This window comes from Azolla caroliniana, unplaced genomic scaffold, assembly GCF_043228905.1.
Source record: "Azolla caroliniana isolate FFs.n. ecotype wild unplaced genomic scaffold, voAzoCaro1.0.p SCAF_4, whole genome shotgun sequence".
Lineage (NCBI taxonomy): Eukaryota > Viridiplantae > Streptophyta > Polypodiopsida > Salviniales > Salviniaceae > Azolla > Azolla caroliniana.
Window position 1 is genome coordinate 4,987,129 of NW_028230439.1, and position 18,708 is coordinate 5,005,836.

An 18,708-nucleotide genomic window follows, 5' to 3' on the forward strand; every position below is an offset into this window, starting at 1 on the left:
CAAAGCATACATTGAGCCCAACACATCCATTATTACATGCAAGGGTTTCTCATTCTTTCCATGAGCTTGGATCAAACCATACAATTAACATTGTCACATAATAAGAAAATTCCTAATAACGGCAAACTGCCTAATAATGTAAGAATAGTTGCCCATTAAGAAAATAAAAGAATAAGCCACATTCATTTAGATTGCAACATGGGGAACCTTTACCTTTACTTCGAAAAGTCCCACGCCGCAAAGCTAGAACATCAACAGACCAAGAAACCATCGAAATTATTACGATTGTAACCGATAGCCATGTTGGGTGGATTGGAGCCTACCTATTTGATATGTAGTAGCCATGTTGGAATTTCTAGGGAAATGAAGGGATATCCCCCTTGTCAACTATTGATATTTTTTTATGATTGGGGTGGATCTCCGATCGGACTTGGACTCACGTATTAACACTACTCGACTGCGTGGCGGATGATTAAATGAAGAATTTGGACCCGCTGAACATATTGCGCAACCACTCTCTGTCCAGCTTCCAATCTCCCTATAGTCATGTCAGGTGTCATCTCCATCCGTCGAGAAGACTTAGAAGCCCACAACTCACGACGCCTTCTCAATCCGTCAAACTTGTGTGTTGTGGTTCCAATCACAGAACCCTGAACACATCGGATGAGTCAACCCCTCCCCTCTCCCCCAAGGCCTCTATTCCCTTACAAACACGCGCACACACAACAGAAGGAAAAAAAATTACATAATGGCCGAAAGTTTCAAAGGAGATATACGGACTAGGCTCTCTCTCTCTTTTTTTACCCCCATGAGGGAGTAAGAGGTTCTTGGGATGTAACATTCTAGGAGTCACAACAAACATGGGGATGTGTTTCTTCTTTCTTCTTCTTTCTTCTTCTTCTTCTTCTTCTTCTTCTTCTTGGGGTGTCAACGCATAGTGAAGGCCCAACAAATGGAGAGCATATCTTTTCAAGATCTCAGTTTAAACACAAAGAAAAGAAAAAGGCACCCCTCACCCCATATAAACGTGATGTGTTGCTAGTAACTGTAGAGAGAGAGAGTAATGGTGGTGGCAGTAATAGTGGTAATAGAAGTATGTACATAATAAGAACGTGAGGTTGGGGAACAGTTAGTTTTGGCTAGAGAGAGAGAGAGAGAGAAAGAGTTTCGTTTTTCAGTTACACAAGGCATAGCAGAAGAGATTGTTTTCTTCTTTCTTCTTTTTATTACTCTCTCTCTCTCTCTCTATCTATCTCTTTTTCTCTTTTCTTTGCCTCCTTAAAATTTGAAGGAAGGCGCCTTTTCTTTCACTTGTCTATTACACAAAGCAATTTCCATGGCCACCTCAGGTCCTTCTGCATCCCACCATCTCATGGCTCATTCTTGTTGCCTCCTTCATTTCCTACTACTCCTCTTGGCCGCCGCCCATTCATCCATCCCTGCTGCTGCTTCATCGTCCACAGTTTACATTGTTCGATTGAAGGGCCATGAGCCCCTCGCCGCACACCCAGATGGCATCTATTCTCAGTCAGGCACACCATCAGATTTCCTAAGGTAATCTATGTATATGTGTCTACTCTGTATGTATGTATGTATGTATGTATGTATGTATGTATGTATGTATATGTATGTATGTTGATCTGTTGATGATGCATGCAGCAGCCCATGGAGGCGGGAGTACTCCGCGTTGCTGTCGACGGTCCATGACACTGTGCTGGAGGAGTCCCTTGGTGGGCAGCAGACAAATGGAAAGGGTGCCTACCAGAAGCTCTATAGCTACACCACCCTCCTCAATGCATTTGCAGTCAGACTCAATGACCCCATCCAGGTACCTCTACCCTCATGGAAACATATACACACATACATATCCATATGGACACGCACACACGAAATATCTATCGACCGAGTATCCATCATATCTATAGATAGATTATACAATGCTTGCATCAGGCTCATACAGATCATATCTATAGATACATATAATACAATGCTTGCATCAGGCTCACTCTCGGAACGCTTAATTTGTTTGCGATTCGTACAACAATTGCCCAACAAGTCGTGTTTTGTCCCCTCGGAATGTCTTTCTTTTATCTTGACATTATACAGAATCATTAGGTTAAGAAGTCAACCAATGAAGGATGAGCCAAAGAATAGAGGTAAGACCCATATGTTTGGACACTTGAAAGCATAACCCCCAATCTTGCAATATATTAAGCCATAAATTATACTATAGTTCATACATTGATCCAAGGCATAATCCTATTCTTGCACCATATTGGGCGATAAATTATAATATAGTCATTTCTAAATAATAACCGTCTCTTTTATTGATCCAAATCACGTGAATATCGATTGAAAGATATGTTGATGGATCTACCATTGATTGTTAACTCGCACACATGCACATGCACACCCCGAACTCATTATATAATATTGTAAAGGAGGGGTTGTGTGAGGGGTAGGGGTGACGACAGTGCATCCAACAATAGCATCAATCTTTATATTTTAATTCTTATGATGCCAATTTCATTGAACTAACTTTCTTGTGGCTTACCATGCATCAATTCACCTTGTTGAAGTCATGATGATATCTCGTACTAATGTAATTACAAAGGCAAACATTTCACAACATATATGATTTGGACAATGTTGATTCCATGTATTTCAAGGAAACAATCCCAAATTTTCGTTGTCATCTAACACAATTTTTTCATTGAATTCTAATCGATCATATTTTTCTTGTACACCAACTTGAACAAATTTGTAGGACCTCATTAAAAGAAGAACAAAACCTTTATTTTAAGCTTATGAATGACCAATTTATATGAAAGGATTGAATGAGTAAGATGATTTCCTTTAAGGACAACGTTATTGTGTTCCTACCCTATTTTTAAGATATATTTTGAAGGGGCATAATTAATAGTCTCACAATTTAAATATAGAAGATGTGCAAAGTGAAATTGCAATATATTTGAATCGCAAAATTGTTAGTGTAAATGATATCAAGCATAAAACATTTAACACCAGCAAATTGTTATGGTTCGTGATCCCAAAGTAATGTAAAGTTTTTTTTATATGAACAACATCAATCCTAAACTAAAATGTGGGCTTCATTGTAAACTCAAAAAACTAAAGGCAAAAATGTTTTGGACCAATGGATAGTTTTGAAGGTACATATACAATCTCTAGAGGCAATTCTTTCATGTTACACTTTAATGAACGATGTTTTATTTTAGCATCATTCTAGATGTCCAACTTGAATAGGAAAAATAGGATGCATTGTAACCGCCCATTTATTCTACTAAATTAGACATCAATAGATTAATTAGAACTTCGTTGTTGGAAAGCAAAGGAAGATGTAAGCGATGTTCTTAAGGAGGATGATGATTATAAGCCTTTTTTTAATGAGTTTATGTATCTGAGGTCAAGCATTGCTAAATAGTTAGTGCTCTTGTTGCTTATAAAATCTCATAATATATTATGTCATGTCTCTAAAATATCGAAGGATTCTTGTTGTTAGAGAAAGAAAAATGGATTCTATGCTCATCCTATGAGGTCAAATATGAACTTTAGCAATAAAGTACTGAAACATTATCATGTAGCGTGTGTGGAGTTTATTAGTGACTCTCAATGTTCAAAAGTTTACTGATGTGTAGAGAGTGAGAGAAAAAATTTGGTGTTTGGTTTTTACAGGTTGAATCATTGGGAGCACATCCAATGGTGGCTAGCATGGAGGTGGATAGTCGAATAGCAAAGACCACCACATATACACCCAAGTTTTTAGGCTTGTTGCAAGGTGCATGGAAGGCAAGGAAAGGCTCTATCCGTAATGCTGGCAAAGGAGTGGTAGTGGGAATGTTAGATACAGGCATCGACCCCAAACATCCATCCTTTTTTTCTACAAAACCCCCACCTCGGCAATGGCATGGAAAGTGTACAGTTTCGCCATCTTTCCCACTTGGGTCGTGTAACTCCAAACTCGTCATCGCGCGCCACTTTTCAAAGGGCATCATTGCCGCAAATGCTTTCAATGCCACATACGACATCGATTCACCCCTTGATGGTGATGGGCACGGCACGTAAGTACCATGTGCAATTTTATATAGTCACCCCAAATTATTGTCCGAGAGAAACTCGTGGGCAACTTTATTGTCCCGATGTGGGGAAGAACTTTCTTTCCCGAGGGTTCCATGCATCACTCAAGGTTAATATAGCAAGCAATTTTAGACAATAGTTTTGGGCCTCGCTAGAGAGGGTAACGACCCTAGGCAATGCCCCTTAGGTTATGAGCTTCTACAAGTTATACTCCCCAAAGCTTGCATGGTACATTCTCCTAGGGAGTATCTCACCCTTGTTCACCACCATTTGAACAGACATAGCTAAGGTCCACATTAAAGATGATAATGTGAGTGTTTTTATCGACCAATAAGCTCATAATGTGCGGGTATGTAATGGCCAAGTTCCAACGTGCCAATCAGAGTGTAAAAGTTTTATTGTAAGAAAAGACTTATTATACAAGAGGGGTATTCTGGTAATAACCGAAAGCTTAGTGGTATATTTTTCTGTGTTTTGCGTCAATCCGCAGGCATACCAGCTCCATCGCGGTTGGAAATTATGGTGTTCCTGTGGTGGTTTCTGGATTCAATTACGGTTTGGCTAGCGGGATGGCTCCAGGCGCTCGGTATGCATCTTTTCTTCCAACATTTAGGGTTTAAGGTTTAAGGACTTAGTTGAAAAACAAATTAAATAGTGCACAAAAGAAATAGGGACGTAGGGCTTAAATTCAAAAAGAGATTAAGGGTTTAGGCTTTAGTGGAAAAAAAGAGACCGAGGATTTAGGGTTTACTGTTAAAAAGTGATTTAAGCATTTATCATTTTAGTGGTGAAAAATAGGAGATGAAGGATTTGGGGTTCATTGACAAAAAGTAAATGAAGAATTTAGGGTATATTGACAAAAAGTAAATGAAGAATTTAGTGTTTATTGACAAAAAGGAGATTAATGGTGTAGGGCTTAGTGAAAAAAAGGAGATTAAGGATTTAGAATTTTGAGCAAGGTAAACATGGAAACACGAAGTATTTAGATACTTATACACTGTGTGTGTGTGTGTGTAATTATGATGAGGAAACATGTGCATGTGGTTTATGATGACATCTGCCTCGTAATTCATTGATGCCAGACTTGCGGTCTACAAGGTTGTATACAGGGATGGAGGCTACCTATCTGATGTGCTTGCTGGAGTTGATCAGGCAAGTAAATCATTCATTGATGCTGGGTTATGGGCAAAGTTCTAATTTCATTTTATGTAGGTTTCCATGTATTCAAGAAACATAAACAAGATTGTTTATGGCTAATTAAGAGATGTCTATTAGATGGTGATTAATTATTAATCAGAAGGTGGATCTTATTAACCAAGTCATTGCATGCAAAGCATAGGGATGGATTAAAACCAAGCAATAATAGAGAGAAAATTCAGGAACTCTAAACACTAAATCCTAAGAATTAATCTAATGTGACCTCATTGATTGGCATTCGGCCTTCTCGGTGAAAAATAATTATGTGAACTTGCGTAGAATTTTCTTTTTGTTAACACTTTAGATATTGTTTTTGGAGCTACAATTTTGAAATTATGTCAGTTGAACATGAGTCGAGAATATTAGAATACGTCATGATTCAACCTGAAGGGGCATAATCAAAGAAATTGTAGAACTTATGAGAGTGCTTTCTCTGTGAGATTGATAGTAGTTCTGTAATTGAAATAAGGATAAAATTCACAGAGGTCATATTCTCATGTAAAACATTTCGGTTGTACAGGCCATACAAGATGGAGTGAATGTATTGAGTCTGTCCTTGGGATCTACATCAAGTGCTTTGGGAGTGCCATTTTTGAGTACATTTGATCTCGCCCTCCTTTTCGCTGTGAAGGCAGGGGCTGTAGTTGTGCACGCTGCAGGAAATAATGGCCCCTCGCCGATGACCATGAATTCCTTTGGTCCATGGATATTGTCAGTTGGAGCCTCTACAACAGATCGCTCCTATGTGAATCCAGTCATCCTTGGAAACAAACAAGAGTTCATTGGAAGTGGTTTATCAAGTATATCTCTTTCTGCCTATGATTGATTACTAGAGACTGATGTATATCTTTCCCATATAGAATGTATCAGAATGCTTGTCAGCTCTAGGTTTAATCCTACCACACAATTTCTGCTCACAATCTAAAGAGGTTTATTGAAATTTTCCAAAAAGATATTCACATATGGGCCTTGCATCTCATTGGTGTTGGTTTGGTTTGGTTTAACCTACAGGTGGGACACCAGGAAAGAGGGAATATTCCATGATTTACTCGAAAGATGCATATATCACTGAAAGCACAGATACATTCGATCCAGAGTATTATTCATACTGCCCTGATGCCGAAGCATTCAATAAGACTCTTGTACGAGGGAAAATTCTCATATGCAACTTCTTACAGCTGTTTACTGGAGGGGCTGGAATCGAGATTGATGATGCGATTGTGACAGCCAAGAAATTAGGTGCAGTAGGGCTTATTATTGTTTCCCCTGAGATTGCTGAATCTTCTCAACAGCCTAAATCAACAATTTTGGATCCTCGCCCATACTCTCTACCAACCACTTTTATCACAGATACAGATGCATCCTTGGTGAGTAGTCATGTGTGTGTGTGCATATCTGCATGCGTGTATTTTGTATGTGTGTGTATCGCTAAAATATGTGTGCAAGAAACACCATTTTAACACATTTCTTTCCATTGGGCGGTGGTTATTTTCAGATTATAATGGATTATTACAATCAAAACACGCAAAGGGATGACAGCAAGAAGGTTACACACTTTGGAGCAACAGCTTGGATCAAAGATTCTAGAATAGCGGTATTTAAATCTGTGGCCCCAGAAGTTGCCTCATATTCATCAAGGGGTCCAGTGTATGCAAACACTGCAAGTTCAATGCAATCAGATATCCTAAAACCAGATATATTAGCTCCGGGTAGTCAAATTTGGGGTTCATGGACTCCCACTGGTATTGATTCTGTTGGATTTAAAGGTCAGTTATACAGTTCTTATCAAGAAAACTATAAAACTATAAATGCTAAATTGATTTACAGCTAGGTTAAATATGGTACTATCCACACTTATTGAGTTTTTGTCTCTATAGGAGAGCGATTTGCTATGCTCTCGGGAACAAGCATGGCCGCGCCACATATTTCTGGGATTTCTGCATTACTCATGCATGCTCATCGCGGATGGAGCAATGCTGCTATACGCTCTGCAATTTTGACTACAGCTTCACAATTTGACAACCGAGGCCAATATATCCATGCAAGCCAACCCTCTAGCAATGCTTCCACACCCAACAAGTTGTCCTCACCTTTTGATTATGGAAGCGGTTTTGTAAATGCCACTGCGGCAATGGACCCTGGTCTCATATTTGATGTTGGTAAGGTTCTAGTCAAGAATATTTCAATTTTAATAAAACTAAAAGGTTTATACATGTTTTCTATGTGAGAAAGAGCCTTGTGTTTCTCTATATTATTCAACTCTAAACACTTTCTGGAAGTGATGTGAGGCTCGAATGAACCACTTAGGTAAAATATGGGCTGCTTCAGTCTCAAAAAGCTCATTTGAGGTCATAATTTTGCAATGTGGGAAATGTGAGATGAAGTGTTACTTGTTTTTAGAGATCAATATAGATCCCAGCCTTATTATATATCTTTTGTCTTAATGCAGGCTTTCAAGACTATGTCAATTTTTTATGCACGGTTCCCGGTGTAGATATGAATACTGTGAAAGAGGCCACTGGTGGCATATGTGGGGCCGAGGCAGCCAGAAACCGAGGTTCTGATCTCAACATGCCATCCATCACAATTGGGAACTTGATTGGTTCACGTCGTGTAAAACGTCAAGTGACAAGTGTGAGTCGGCACCAAGAAAGGTATCGTGTGGAAGTACATGCCCCAAGCGGAGTACAAGTTGTTGTGGAGCCAATGACTTTCACAATTCGTAATGGGGAACAACAAAGTTTCATTGTCACTCTCAAGACACTAAAGACGAGTCAGTCATTTACTTTCGGGTCGTTGTTGTGGATTGGCAACAAAGGGCATGTTGTTAGGATGCCTGTGGTAGTTTCAGCAACATTTATGGGTGCATGAAATGTCCATTTTTGGCTTTGGCGTCTTCATTGATTCTCACTCATTGTTCTGAGTTGAGCTGTAGAGAGCTTATATGCAAAGAATATTGAAATTGATGGTTTTTATTGTATCACTTTGCCAAGAGTAGCAATCACGGTGTTTGAAGCTGAGAAGGATATGTACCAGAAATCTCAGTACCTTATTAAATTGTAAGATTAGAAACATATATTTGACAGCATTGAAAATGCTCCAAAAGGATTGAATAGAAGCTGGCGCCATAACACAAGTGATGATCATCATACTGCGAATCATTGTTGGATAAACTGTAATAAATTTCTTCATTAATTGACAAACGAGTTGAGTGGGAAAAATTTATAGGACTTGTCTAGTTGTAAGCATGCTAATTCTATTTGGCCCAAGAGACTTGGTTTATTCATTTTTTTCTCCAAATGCCACGAAGTATTGGTTATTTCATTGAATGTGCCTTTTTGTAAATGTAAAAACAATTGTAGATTTGTATGGATGGTCAATTTGTCTCTCTTTATCTATCTGAGAATCAATGTAACAATGCAACGATGCATTTGTTGGAACAAAGCAACACAGGAAAGTGAGGATTTCCCCAAATTTAGATCGTCAATCCCCAAAGCAATACATAGTTGTTATGTCATTGCAAATTGATGTTTACTTTTGATGCAAAATAAACATAAAGTAATTAAGTGAGGAAAGCAAATCTTTATTCTTATAATTTGGATTTTAATCCTATATCAAGGTTGACATCAAATCTTGAACTCTCGACTATACACTATAAAGATCCATATGTCTATTATATTCAATGAAGCATTCAAAGAAAAGAGCACAAAAACATCATTGAGTTTCATGATATGTACATCAAGCATCTAATGATATCCGGATATTATTCTATTAGTATTAACTATGACCATACATTAATATTGTAGAAGAAAAAGACCAAATTAGTAGTTGACCTCATTAAGTCCCATAAAACATAATGTGATGACGGCCAAAAATTTCTATAATATATAAATATATATAGTAGGACCGGAGGATGAGTGATGGGGATACAACTTTGCCCCATTCACCCACCAAGGTTGAGGAATAATGTAATTGAGAGAGAGAGAGATAGATAGATTATATTATCGTCTTCCGAGGTCAAATATGACCTATGAGACCAAAAAAAATACATTTCACGTGATACGTGTGAAAGTGAGTAGCGACTCTTGATGTTCAAGAACTTTACCAATGAATGTCGCAACAGAGAGTGCACATTGTGGTTGTGAGAGAAATTCGTGCAAGGATTGGGCTTGGTCGAAGATGTGTGGAAAGCATGGTCGAATATGATCAAAGGTAGAGCATAGTATCAAAGTGTGATACTCAGACTCTCGAACTTGTTTAGTGCAAAGTGTGCATAGTCAACCACCCTCATCACTTGTGCCCCAACGCCCCGTCTCACATCGCAATGCATGTGAGCTAAGTCTTATGGAAGCAATGGTTCGAATAGAAGCCAATGGAATGGGCTCTAATATGTATCGATGTGTATGATTTCTCCATTCAGTGAAGAATATGGTCTTGTAGTTAGGTGCAACATGTGTACTATAATGTATGAAGAGTGAGCCTCCACATTTTTCCCATGTCATGATACATTGGCGTTGCAAAAAGGCCTCATTTACAGAGGATACTAGTGATGCATCATGAAGCAAATGTGTTGCATCCCATATACCAAACCACTTTTTCATATTTTGCATCCAACCAAAACACAAAATTTTGCTTTTATGCACCTTTTGGATCTTTTTGCTTGCTTCCCATGCGATTCTAGGAAGTTGATGTGAGGGACTTTTTTGAACCTTAAGCATGTATTCAATAACTCTTTCCATGGCCAATATCTCAATGGTAATTGATCCCATCTCAAGGAGGAGGATGTATGGCGTTTGTTCCTTAACTTGTAAAAACTTTGTAAGAAAATGTTTTTGGACATTTTCAAACTCTTTCCAAGTAGATTTAGGGATGCTACCACCCCATACTTCCACCCCATAGAGAAGCAACGGTGTCACCAAAGTGTCAAAAAGGTATTTCTTGAGGACCCAACACTTAATATCTCCACTATTGCATGTGTTCTCAAATGCATAATATGCTCACTTTCCCGCCTCTAAGCGGTGTGTAGCACATTCATTCCATCTATGATTTGAGGGAACTTCAAGGCCAAGATATTTGAAGCTTTCCACACATTCAAATGGCTCATTATTGTACATAATGCATGGCTCGTCTCTTTTTTGGCTCTTCACAAGCATAATCTTTGTTTTAGAGCTATTAACACTTAATTTGGTATGCTCGCTTTCCCGCCTCTAAGCGGTGTGTAGCACATTCATTCCATCTATGATTTGAGGGAACTTCAAGGCCAAGATATTTGAAGCTTTCCACACATTCAAATGGCTCATTATTGTACATAATGCATGGCTCGTCTCTTTTTTGGCTCTTCACAAGCATAATCTTTGTTTTAGAGCTATTAACACTTAATTTGGTATGCATGCAAAATTTTAGAGAGAGAGAGAGAAGAAAGAGAACAAGAAGAAAGATATATTAGCGTCTTCTAAGATCAAATTTGGCCCATGAGACAATTATTACACTAATGGAATGTGTACCCAATAATTGAAAATAAAAATAAAAAAATCATAAATAAAAGAGTTTTAGCATGGTCGAAAAAAGTTATGGGTTGTAGCATGTTCTATAAAGGAATGACTATGTACTGAGACTAGTTTCGTTTTCCATCCAAGTCTCTCGAAAAAGAGTGGGGGGTGAAGGGTTTCGATGTTTGTTTGGCGTGTTGTCTCAATGTAAATGATATCCTGACCATACTTTTTAGGAGGGTAACTCACATTCCTTTATCTTCTTAATGTCTTTTGCATGACAACAAATGACTTTGAAGCCCCAATTCACTATTTACGACCCTTCAACTCAAGTAAATAATTAACATCGCTCAACCTTAGGAATCCCACCTCTTATTGCATACCACCAATTGTAGCAACCATCTTCAAGCCATTCTCTGTATCCCAAATGAAAAACATGACCATGTTCCCACAAAGAAACCATGCCATATCCCTACCCCAAATATTACGAATGTTGAGGTACATCTCATAGTCTTCCTTACAACTCTCCAAACGAATAATGTATCCCAAGGCCTTCAAGATGGATGAATTCAGGATGCTAATTGGTACATGTACTCTCTTGTTGACCCATTTTATACCTTCAACAACATGGGTACAAATTTCTTGTTCATGTTCCAATGACCCATAACTAAACAAAATGACGACTCCACCCATTTAGTTTTGGGCAAACAAAATAGATATGAGTGAAGAAACAAAGCACGTGTTGACAAGAAAAGAGGAATGGATATGGAGAAAAGAAGTGTAACTTTGCATAGATACTCTTGGCTATATGTCAAGTCAACTCACACAAGTCGACCCATAATCAACAAATGGCATGCTTGCATGAATGCCACGTGGTGATAATTATAAAAGCGTGGTGGCAAGCTTGCATGGGTAAACCATGTTATATAAGTAGGTGCTTTAGTAATTGATAAACCATTCCAATTGATGCAGTGAGATCAAGGGACTACTTTTGTCATTGTCAAGGAAAATTTCATCTTCCTATACTAAGAGTTTGTGGTCTAACGTGCAATAAAAATTTGTATAAAAAGTGTCAAATGTGGGGAAAGTGTTTGGATGATAATTGGTTATACTTTTTATGGGCTTGGTTGTCCAAGGAAAGCCCAAACTCGGTGTGTTGTGATAAGATGCTACACCATTCAAGGCCAATAGAAACATGGCAATATATTCCTTCATGTTGATGCCCTCACAAAACTTGTGATAGGAGTACACGATATTGAGTTCTTGATGGTAGAAGTGGGTAGGAGAAGAGGTAGATGAATGCCTTGGTCAAGGGACTTGTGGACGCATCATCAAGGGGAAGTCTGCAATTACCTTGTTTTTCGTGTCACTCCATGGGTTTTGGAAGGAGGTTCCAATGGGTAGAAAGTGGTGGTGGAAGCTATTAGGGATGGAGGGAAAGAGGATGAGATTGACAATGTTAAGAATATGAGAGGTTGATGAATACTATTAATTGAGCACCAATCATTGCTTACATGGCAGAGATGGCGAAATGGGCAAGTGAGTGGTTAGTTTCATGAAAAAGTTCTATAATTGTAAAGATCTTATTTTGCAACAACCTTAGCAACTATTGATCATGGTTGTCAATTGTTTCAAACCCCTCTTGGTTGGCATTCTAGGTTTCTTTTTGTGTATTGTATCGAATAGCAACAATCCTTCCTTTTTTCAATACCTACATAGTACCGAGAACACCTTGCAATTAGATTACCCAAAGTTGACCAAAGGAAGCACACTTTAATTGGGATATGACCAGGAGGCCTCAAGGGTCAGTTGAGCGACTACACCGTCATGTTGGGATCACCTATTTTTTGCCTCTCCCTAAGCGTCATATGGTCTATCAAATCTTACCACGTGATCTACCAATTCTTACCCAAATCGATTAATCATACCTTCACATGTTCTTAAGTTACATGGAGTCTCTCCAATTTTCTAACCATCTTCTCTCTCACTAAACCATGACAACCACTTTGTTTACCCTCATGCATACTACGCAAACACCGTTTCAATTCCTTATCCCTTAAATCGTGTTCAATACACATGAGTAAATACAAGAACACAAAGAGAATCAGTAAACTCATGGTTTATTACAAAATATATGGTTGAATAATTACAAGTTTTTTGTTATAATTGAATACTTGGAAGAACTCAAATTGTTGGTTGACTAACCAACGATCACTTTCAACCTAACCAAGTAGGTTTTCTATTTCCTATCCTAGTCTATGTCCAAGCAATAAAGGTTATGGCCCTCTAATCATGTTCACACCCTCCAAAAAAGTAGCATATTTTTCCTCTTGCAATCCACAAAATGCATCACAGTTATGGTGGGAAGCTTTGGCTACACTCCTCTTCTCATCCATTTTTCCATCTGCACCATGTTTGAGATCTTGAACTCCATAACACCTTTGATTAGTTCCTCAATGATGGAATCCTCAATCTTCTTCCCATTAGGCTCCTTTAGTATACAAGAGTTTGCCAGCTGAGGCTTCCATGTTTGTCGTGTGTGCCCCACCATTTGGAATTCCTCAAGCCACTTTAATTGTTTGTAAAAAAGCAACCAAATGCCCTTTTGATCGTTGCCCAATTTCCCACGAGACGATTTAGTTGAGTCAAGTCTTCTTTCGAGAAGAGTTCCAACTCTATTCTATCCTTCACATCCACAACTTTGAGAAATAGCAAGACCTTGCGGGGACCTTGCCTACCACTGAGAAGCATTTGATCGAGAGTTAGATGCTGCTTGAACCTTTGGCGAAACATGTTTAGTACTAGTGAGAAGCAAGTCATCTTCTTTCCATTGGATTGTGTCCAATCCATAAGATCTTGATGGGTCATCCTTGTTGCATCATCAAGGTTGAATTCAACAAGTAAAGCCCATATGAACCCAACCCAAGTAGTGGGTGTAACTTGCAGTTCCCCGATGTAGGCTTCTAAGCCTGACAACACCACATCACATGTTGAAAGCATGATCTCCTTTTTGCCTCACAAACGACCGTTTCCATCGATAAACACCGATGAACTTAGTGATGTTCTGAAAAGAATGGCGTGCGGAAGCAATATAGGAAACTGAACAACAGAAAATGCAGGTTTAATGGAAAGCTTAGGTTTGCACAATATACACGGGAGAGAGAGAGAGAGAGAGAGAGAGAGAGTAAACACAAGAACTTTTTCAAAAACAATACTCAATCTGTACATCATGTGTGTTCAATGAACACTTTTATACAAGTCCTTTTCGGACTGACAGAAGTACTGACAATACTTCAATGCTCATAAGGAGCCCCTACACTAACTCCCAAATATATTCCTTGCAGAATATCTTTCCGATGGCCTCCCGGTTTCTGCACCGATCCGGCCTTCCTACGCACCGGTCTGCGTACCGGTTTCCAACAGATCCGGCCTAACCGATCGGTCCCAACCGATCCGGTCCTCAGCTTGCTCAGCCGATCCAGCTAATGTTGAGCTTGTCTCTCAACACTCCCCGTCAAGCTCAACTTGAGGCTCTTCGGGATCTTTTGGATCACTGTTTCGGTTCCTCCTGGCTCCACGCCTCGCTCGCGCTCCTCGGCATGTTTGACTCTGTGCGCTTCGACCCTTCTAGTCGGCTTGTCTACTCCCATAGCCCTTCACAGCTCCCTTGTTGTCGCGGTGTTGGCACTTCTCCTGCTGCCTTCTTTTCCGCTTGGCCCTCAGTTGATTCAGAGTATCCGAATCAAACATTTGAACCGACTTAGCTACCTCTGATCGGTTTTCGCTCTCATCCGAGTTGGCTGTCTCCAACTCGTCTTCGGTCTTCTCGCACTTGACAGCATCATCTCCCCCATGCTTGGTTGGCTTCGGCTCTTTCTTTCAGTTGCTCCCCTTATGTCCGCTTTTGGACTCTTCCGCGGATTCGCCCTCGGCTTCTTCAGCCGATCCGAAGTTGAATTCGTCATCCGACTCGGTGTCACGGCCTCTTCTGCTCCCTTCCTGCTCCCTTGCTCGGTCTTTCGAGACTGTTCTCCCCCTCAAGTTTGGCACGTCGAGGTGACGCAACCCAAGCGCACCCGAGAATTGCCGCAACTTGTCCAGACCAAGGGGCTTGGTGAAGATGTCGGTAGTTTTCCGATCCGTAGGAACATACTGAAGTTCGACTTCACCAGAAAGGACACGCTCACGGACAAAATGGTAGTGCACCTCAATGTGCTTGGTCCATGCGTGGAAAACGGGGTTCTTCGCGAGCTGGATGCTGCTGAGGTTGTCGCAGTAGATCGTTGTCGGATCGGACACCTCCTCTTGCAGGTCCTTAAGTAGCCGCTTCAACCATATGGCTTCGCATGTCACGACAACCGCTCCTCGGTACTCAGCTTCGGTGCTTGACAGTGCAACTGTCGGCTGCTTCTTATTGCTCCACTCTATCGTGGCACTCCCAAGAGAGAACGTGTATCCGAACGTGGATCGGCGATTGGCGGCGTTGCCAGTCCAATCAGCATTGGTGCAGCCGACCAACTGCGAGGTTGTACCGGTCCGATATAGCAGTCCCCGGTCCTTAGTGCCACTTACGTACCGCAGTACGCGTTGCGCACACTAAAGGTGCTCCTCGGTAGGTCGCGCCATGAACTAACTGATCACCCCGACCGGATAACTGAGATCGGGTCGGGTGATTGTCAAGTAGATAAGGCTTTCGACAATTTGTCGGAACCTCGTCAGGTCGCATACCTTTCCGGAATTGGGGCGAAGCTTGACGGTTCTATCCAGAGGAGTCGAGACGAACTTACAGTCGGCCATCCCGAATTTAAAGAGCATACTCAGCACATAATGGCGTTGGCTGATCAATATGCCTTCGGGGGTATGGATCACTTCGATCCCGAGGAAGTAATGAAGATCCCCCAGATCCTTCATGTCGAACGATGCCGCAAGCTGGAGCTTCGCGCGGTCGATTTCACCTAGGTCGGCGTTGGTGATGACCAAGTCATCAACATATAGTAAAATACTTATCGGACCGAGTCGACCTTTCCGGATGAATAGGGAAGAGTCCGATTTTGACGTTGCAAAGGTCATCCGACACAGTTGCTGCGTGATCTTCGCGTTCCAAGCACGTGGGGCTTGCTTCAGTCCATAAAGGGACTTCTTCAATCGACACACTACTGACGTGTTCGTTCCGGAGTGAAATCCGGGGGGTTGTGCCATGTACACCTGTTCCTCAAGCCCACCTTGCAGGAACGCATTCTTTACATCCATCTGATGTAAGTGCCACCCCTTTGCCATAGCTACCGCAAGCAAGACACGGACGGTCGTCATCTTCGCGACCGGCGCAAACGTCTCATTGTAGTCGATGTCGTGTTTTTGCGCGTAGCCTTTTGCCACTAATCGGGTCTTGTATCGGTTGACCGAGCCGTCGATGTTGTACTTGACCTTGTACACCCACCTACATCCGATCGGCTTCACACCCTTCGGTGCGTCAACCAGGTCCCAATCTTGTTTTCTGCCAATGCGTGCATCTCTTCCTCCATCGCGGTGCGCCAATTCGCGTCCTTAGCCGCTTCTGCGTAGCTCTCCGGCTCACGCACTTCCGCTACACGGGTCATGTACGCATAATGATGCGCCATGTACTCGTATCCGAACCGCATAACTGGGTTCTTTTGGCGGGTAGATCGGCGTGATCGGTCATTAGCCGATGTCGAGGTCTTCTCGGCCAACGCGGACTTCGCTCTTGAAGACCCATCACCGCTTCCCTCGGAGTCAGACTCACGTCGGTCAGACTCATTCCTATCCGTGTCGGAATCCGACACCTTCTTCTTCCCTTTCTCTTTGCGCGTAAGCCGTCTCCTCGGCTTCCTGTGCGGGGAATGCACGGCCGAGTCTCCACTATTCGCCGGCTCTTCATCGGACTGGTCGAACCGACTCAGTCGTCCATTCGGTCCACTTAACCAAAACGAAATCGGACTCTCTTCGTGGGTCCCGATTTCAGGTTCATCCGGAGGCATCTCAGTCTCGCTGACCTCATTGTCAGAGCTCGGATTGGAGTTGAGATTCGAAGTCAAAGGCAAGTACCAGGACGCGGACTCATCAAACACAACGTCGCGGCTCACGCGCGCTTGTTTGGTGCACGGGTTATAACACTTATAACCCTTTTGCTTGTCCGAGTAACCGACCAAGATACATTTCTTGGCCTTTGCGTCCAGCTTTTTCCGTTTCTCCTTCGGCACATGCACATACACAATGCTACCGAAAACTCGTAAGTGTCGCAAGTTCGGCTTTGTTCCGAAATATAGCTCGTGCGCCGACGCCTTGTCTCTGATCCGGTTTTGGATGTATACTGCGGTCCTTACTGCCTCGACCCAGTAGAACTTGGGCAAGTTCTTCTCCTCCAACATTGCCCGAGCCGCTTCCACAACCGACCAATTTTTCCTCTCGGCCACGCCATTTTGCCCCAGCGTGTATCTACAATTGAATTCGCGCCGAATTCCCATTTGTTGTAGATAACCGTTGAATTGACCGGAAAAGTATTCTTTTCCGCCATCCGACCATAGGCACTTGATCTTTCTTCCTGTTTCCGTTTCCACGAACCCTTTGAGGTCTTGGAAACAGTCGAAGACTTCGCTCTTCCTCTCAATGAGGTAGATCCACGTGTGCCGCGTGTAGTCGTCGATGAAGGAGACGAAATATCGGCTCCCGCCAAGACTAACGTTTTGTGCCGGCCCCCACACACCGGAGTGTATCAAGTCGAGCTTGTTCCGGCTCCGGTTACACTTGTTGGGGAAGGGAAGTCGGTGTTGCTTCCCAAGCTGGCAGGCTTCACAAATTTGTGCCTTCTGGCCACTAAATTTGGGCAATCTGAACACCACCTGTTTCGATTGCAGGTCCTAAAGCCGCTGGTAGTTGACGTGACCTATCCGCTTGTGCCATAAATCGATGTCCGACTTGACTTTTTGTCCCTTCGCGAACATTGGGGTGCCACCGTCAGTAGAGTCGAGGATGAACATCCTCCCATCTCTGCGCCCTTGCGCAATAACACGGCCTTCTTCCTCAATGAAGCACCCGAGGTGTGTAAACCAGACCTCCATCCCTTGGTCGACGATCTGTCCGATCAACACCAAGTTCTTCGTGATTGTCGGAACGTGTAGCACGTTCATGAGTTTCCCTTTCTGCCCAACATAGCTCAGGGGAACTTCTCCAACATTCGCAATCGGATGCGGAGTGTCGTCTCCGGTTGCGACTACTCCCGATTGCATCGGTTTTTCTAGGTACGAGAACCACTCCTTATGGCTCATCATGTGATTTGACACGTCGGAGTCGACGTACCACCTCGTCCGATTTCGGGGTGGTCTGCTTCATTGAGTTTGCTTCGTGTCTCGTCACGAAGGCAAACCCTTTTCCAGTTTTTCCGGATCCTTCGGCGTAGTGCGATCGGTGCCGGTTTCCTTTGTCGGTATGTCCAGAACCAGATCCGGAACCAGTCCTCTCCAACTTGGCGCGCTTTTTCCAGCACTCGCTCTCCCTGTATCCTTTCTTGCCATAGTACCAGCATTCCGTGGCGGGTTTCCCTTGCCGGTTCTCATCGCCTCGACTCCCCCTGTTTCTTGAGGGTCCGGAATTGTTGTTGGCATCATTTCGGTGCCTCCTTCCTTGATCTCGTCAGCCGCCTCCATTGCGCACTGACTTGCCTCGTCCTCCATGTCCACGGGGCCTATCTCCCTCCGTGTACAACATCTTGCTATTGGTGTGTGTGCTCGTTGACGCACCCGTGTGGTTCTCCTCTACCAGGAGCATCGACTGTAAGTCGAAAAAGGACAGCGTATTCTCCCGAGTACACACAACAGTTCGGAATGCCCCGAACTTCGACGCCAAACCCCCGAGACAAACCTAGACCATCTCGCTTTCCTCGATGTTCACATCGATGGAAGCTAAGGAGTCG

The 18,708-nt window shown here is 42.2% G+C and overlaps 1 protein-coding gene across 1 annotated transcript; it reads left to right on the forward strand.

Annotated features, from left to right (window-relative positions):
• Window positions 1-1,336: 1,336 nt before the first annotated feature.
• Window positions 1,337-8,272, forward strand: LOC147864932 (subtilisin-like protease SBT2.5). Its single transcript, XM_087318587.1, has 10 exons — window positions 1,337-1,554; window positions 1,660-1,828; window positions 3,694-4,079; window positions 4,586-4,681; window positions 5,178-5,247; window positions 5,813-6,092; window positions 6,304-6,659; window positions 6,788-7,058; window positions 7,170-7,451; window positions 7,742-8,272. Exons 1-10 carry the CDS (start codon window positions 1,337-1,339, stop codon window positions 8,161-8,163), a joined length of 2,550 nt encoding a protein of 849 aa, XP_087174713.1. The 3' UTR covers window positions 8,164-8,272.
• The last annotated feature ends 10,436 nt before the right edge of the window (window positions 8,273-18,708 follow it).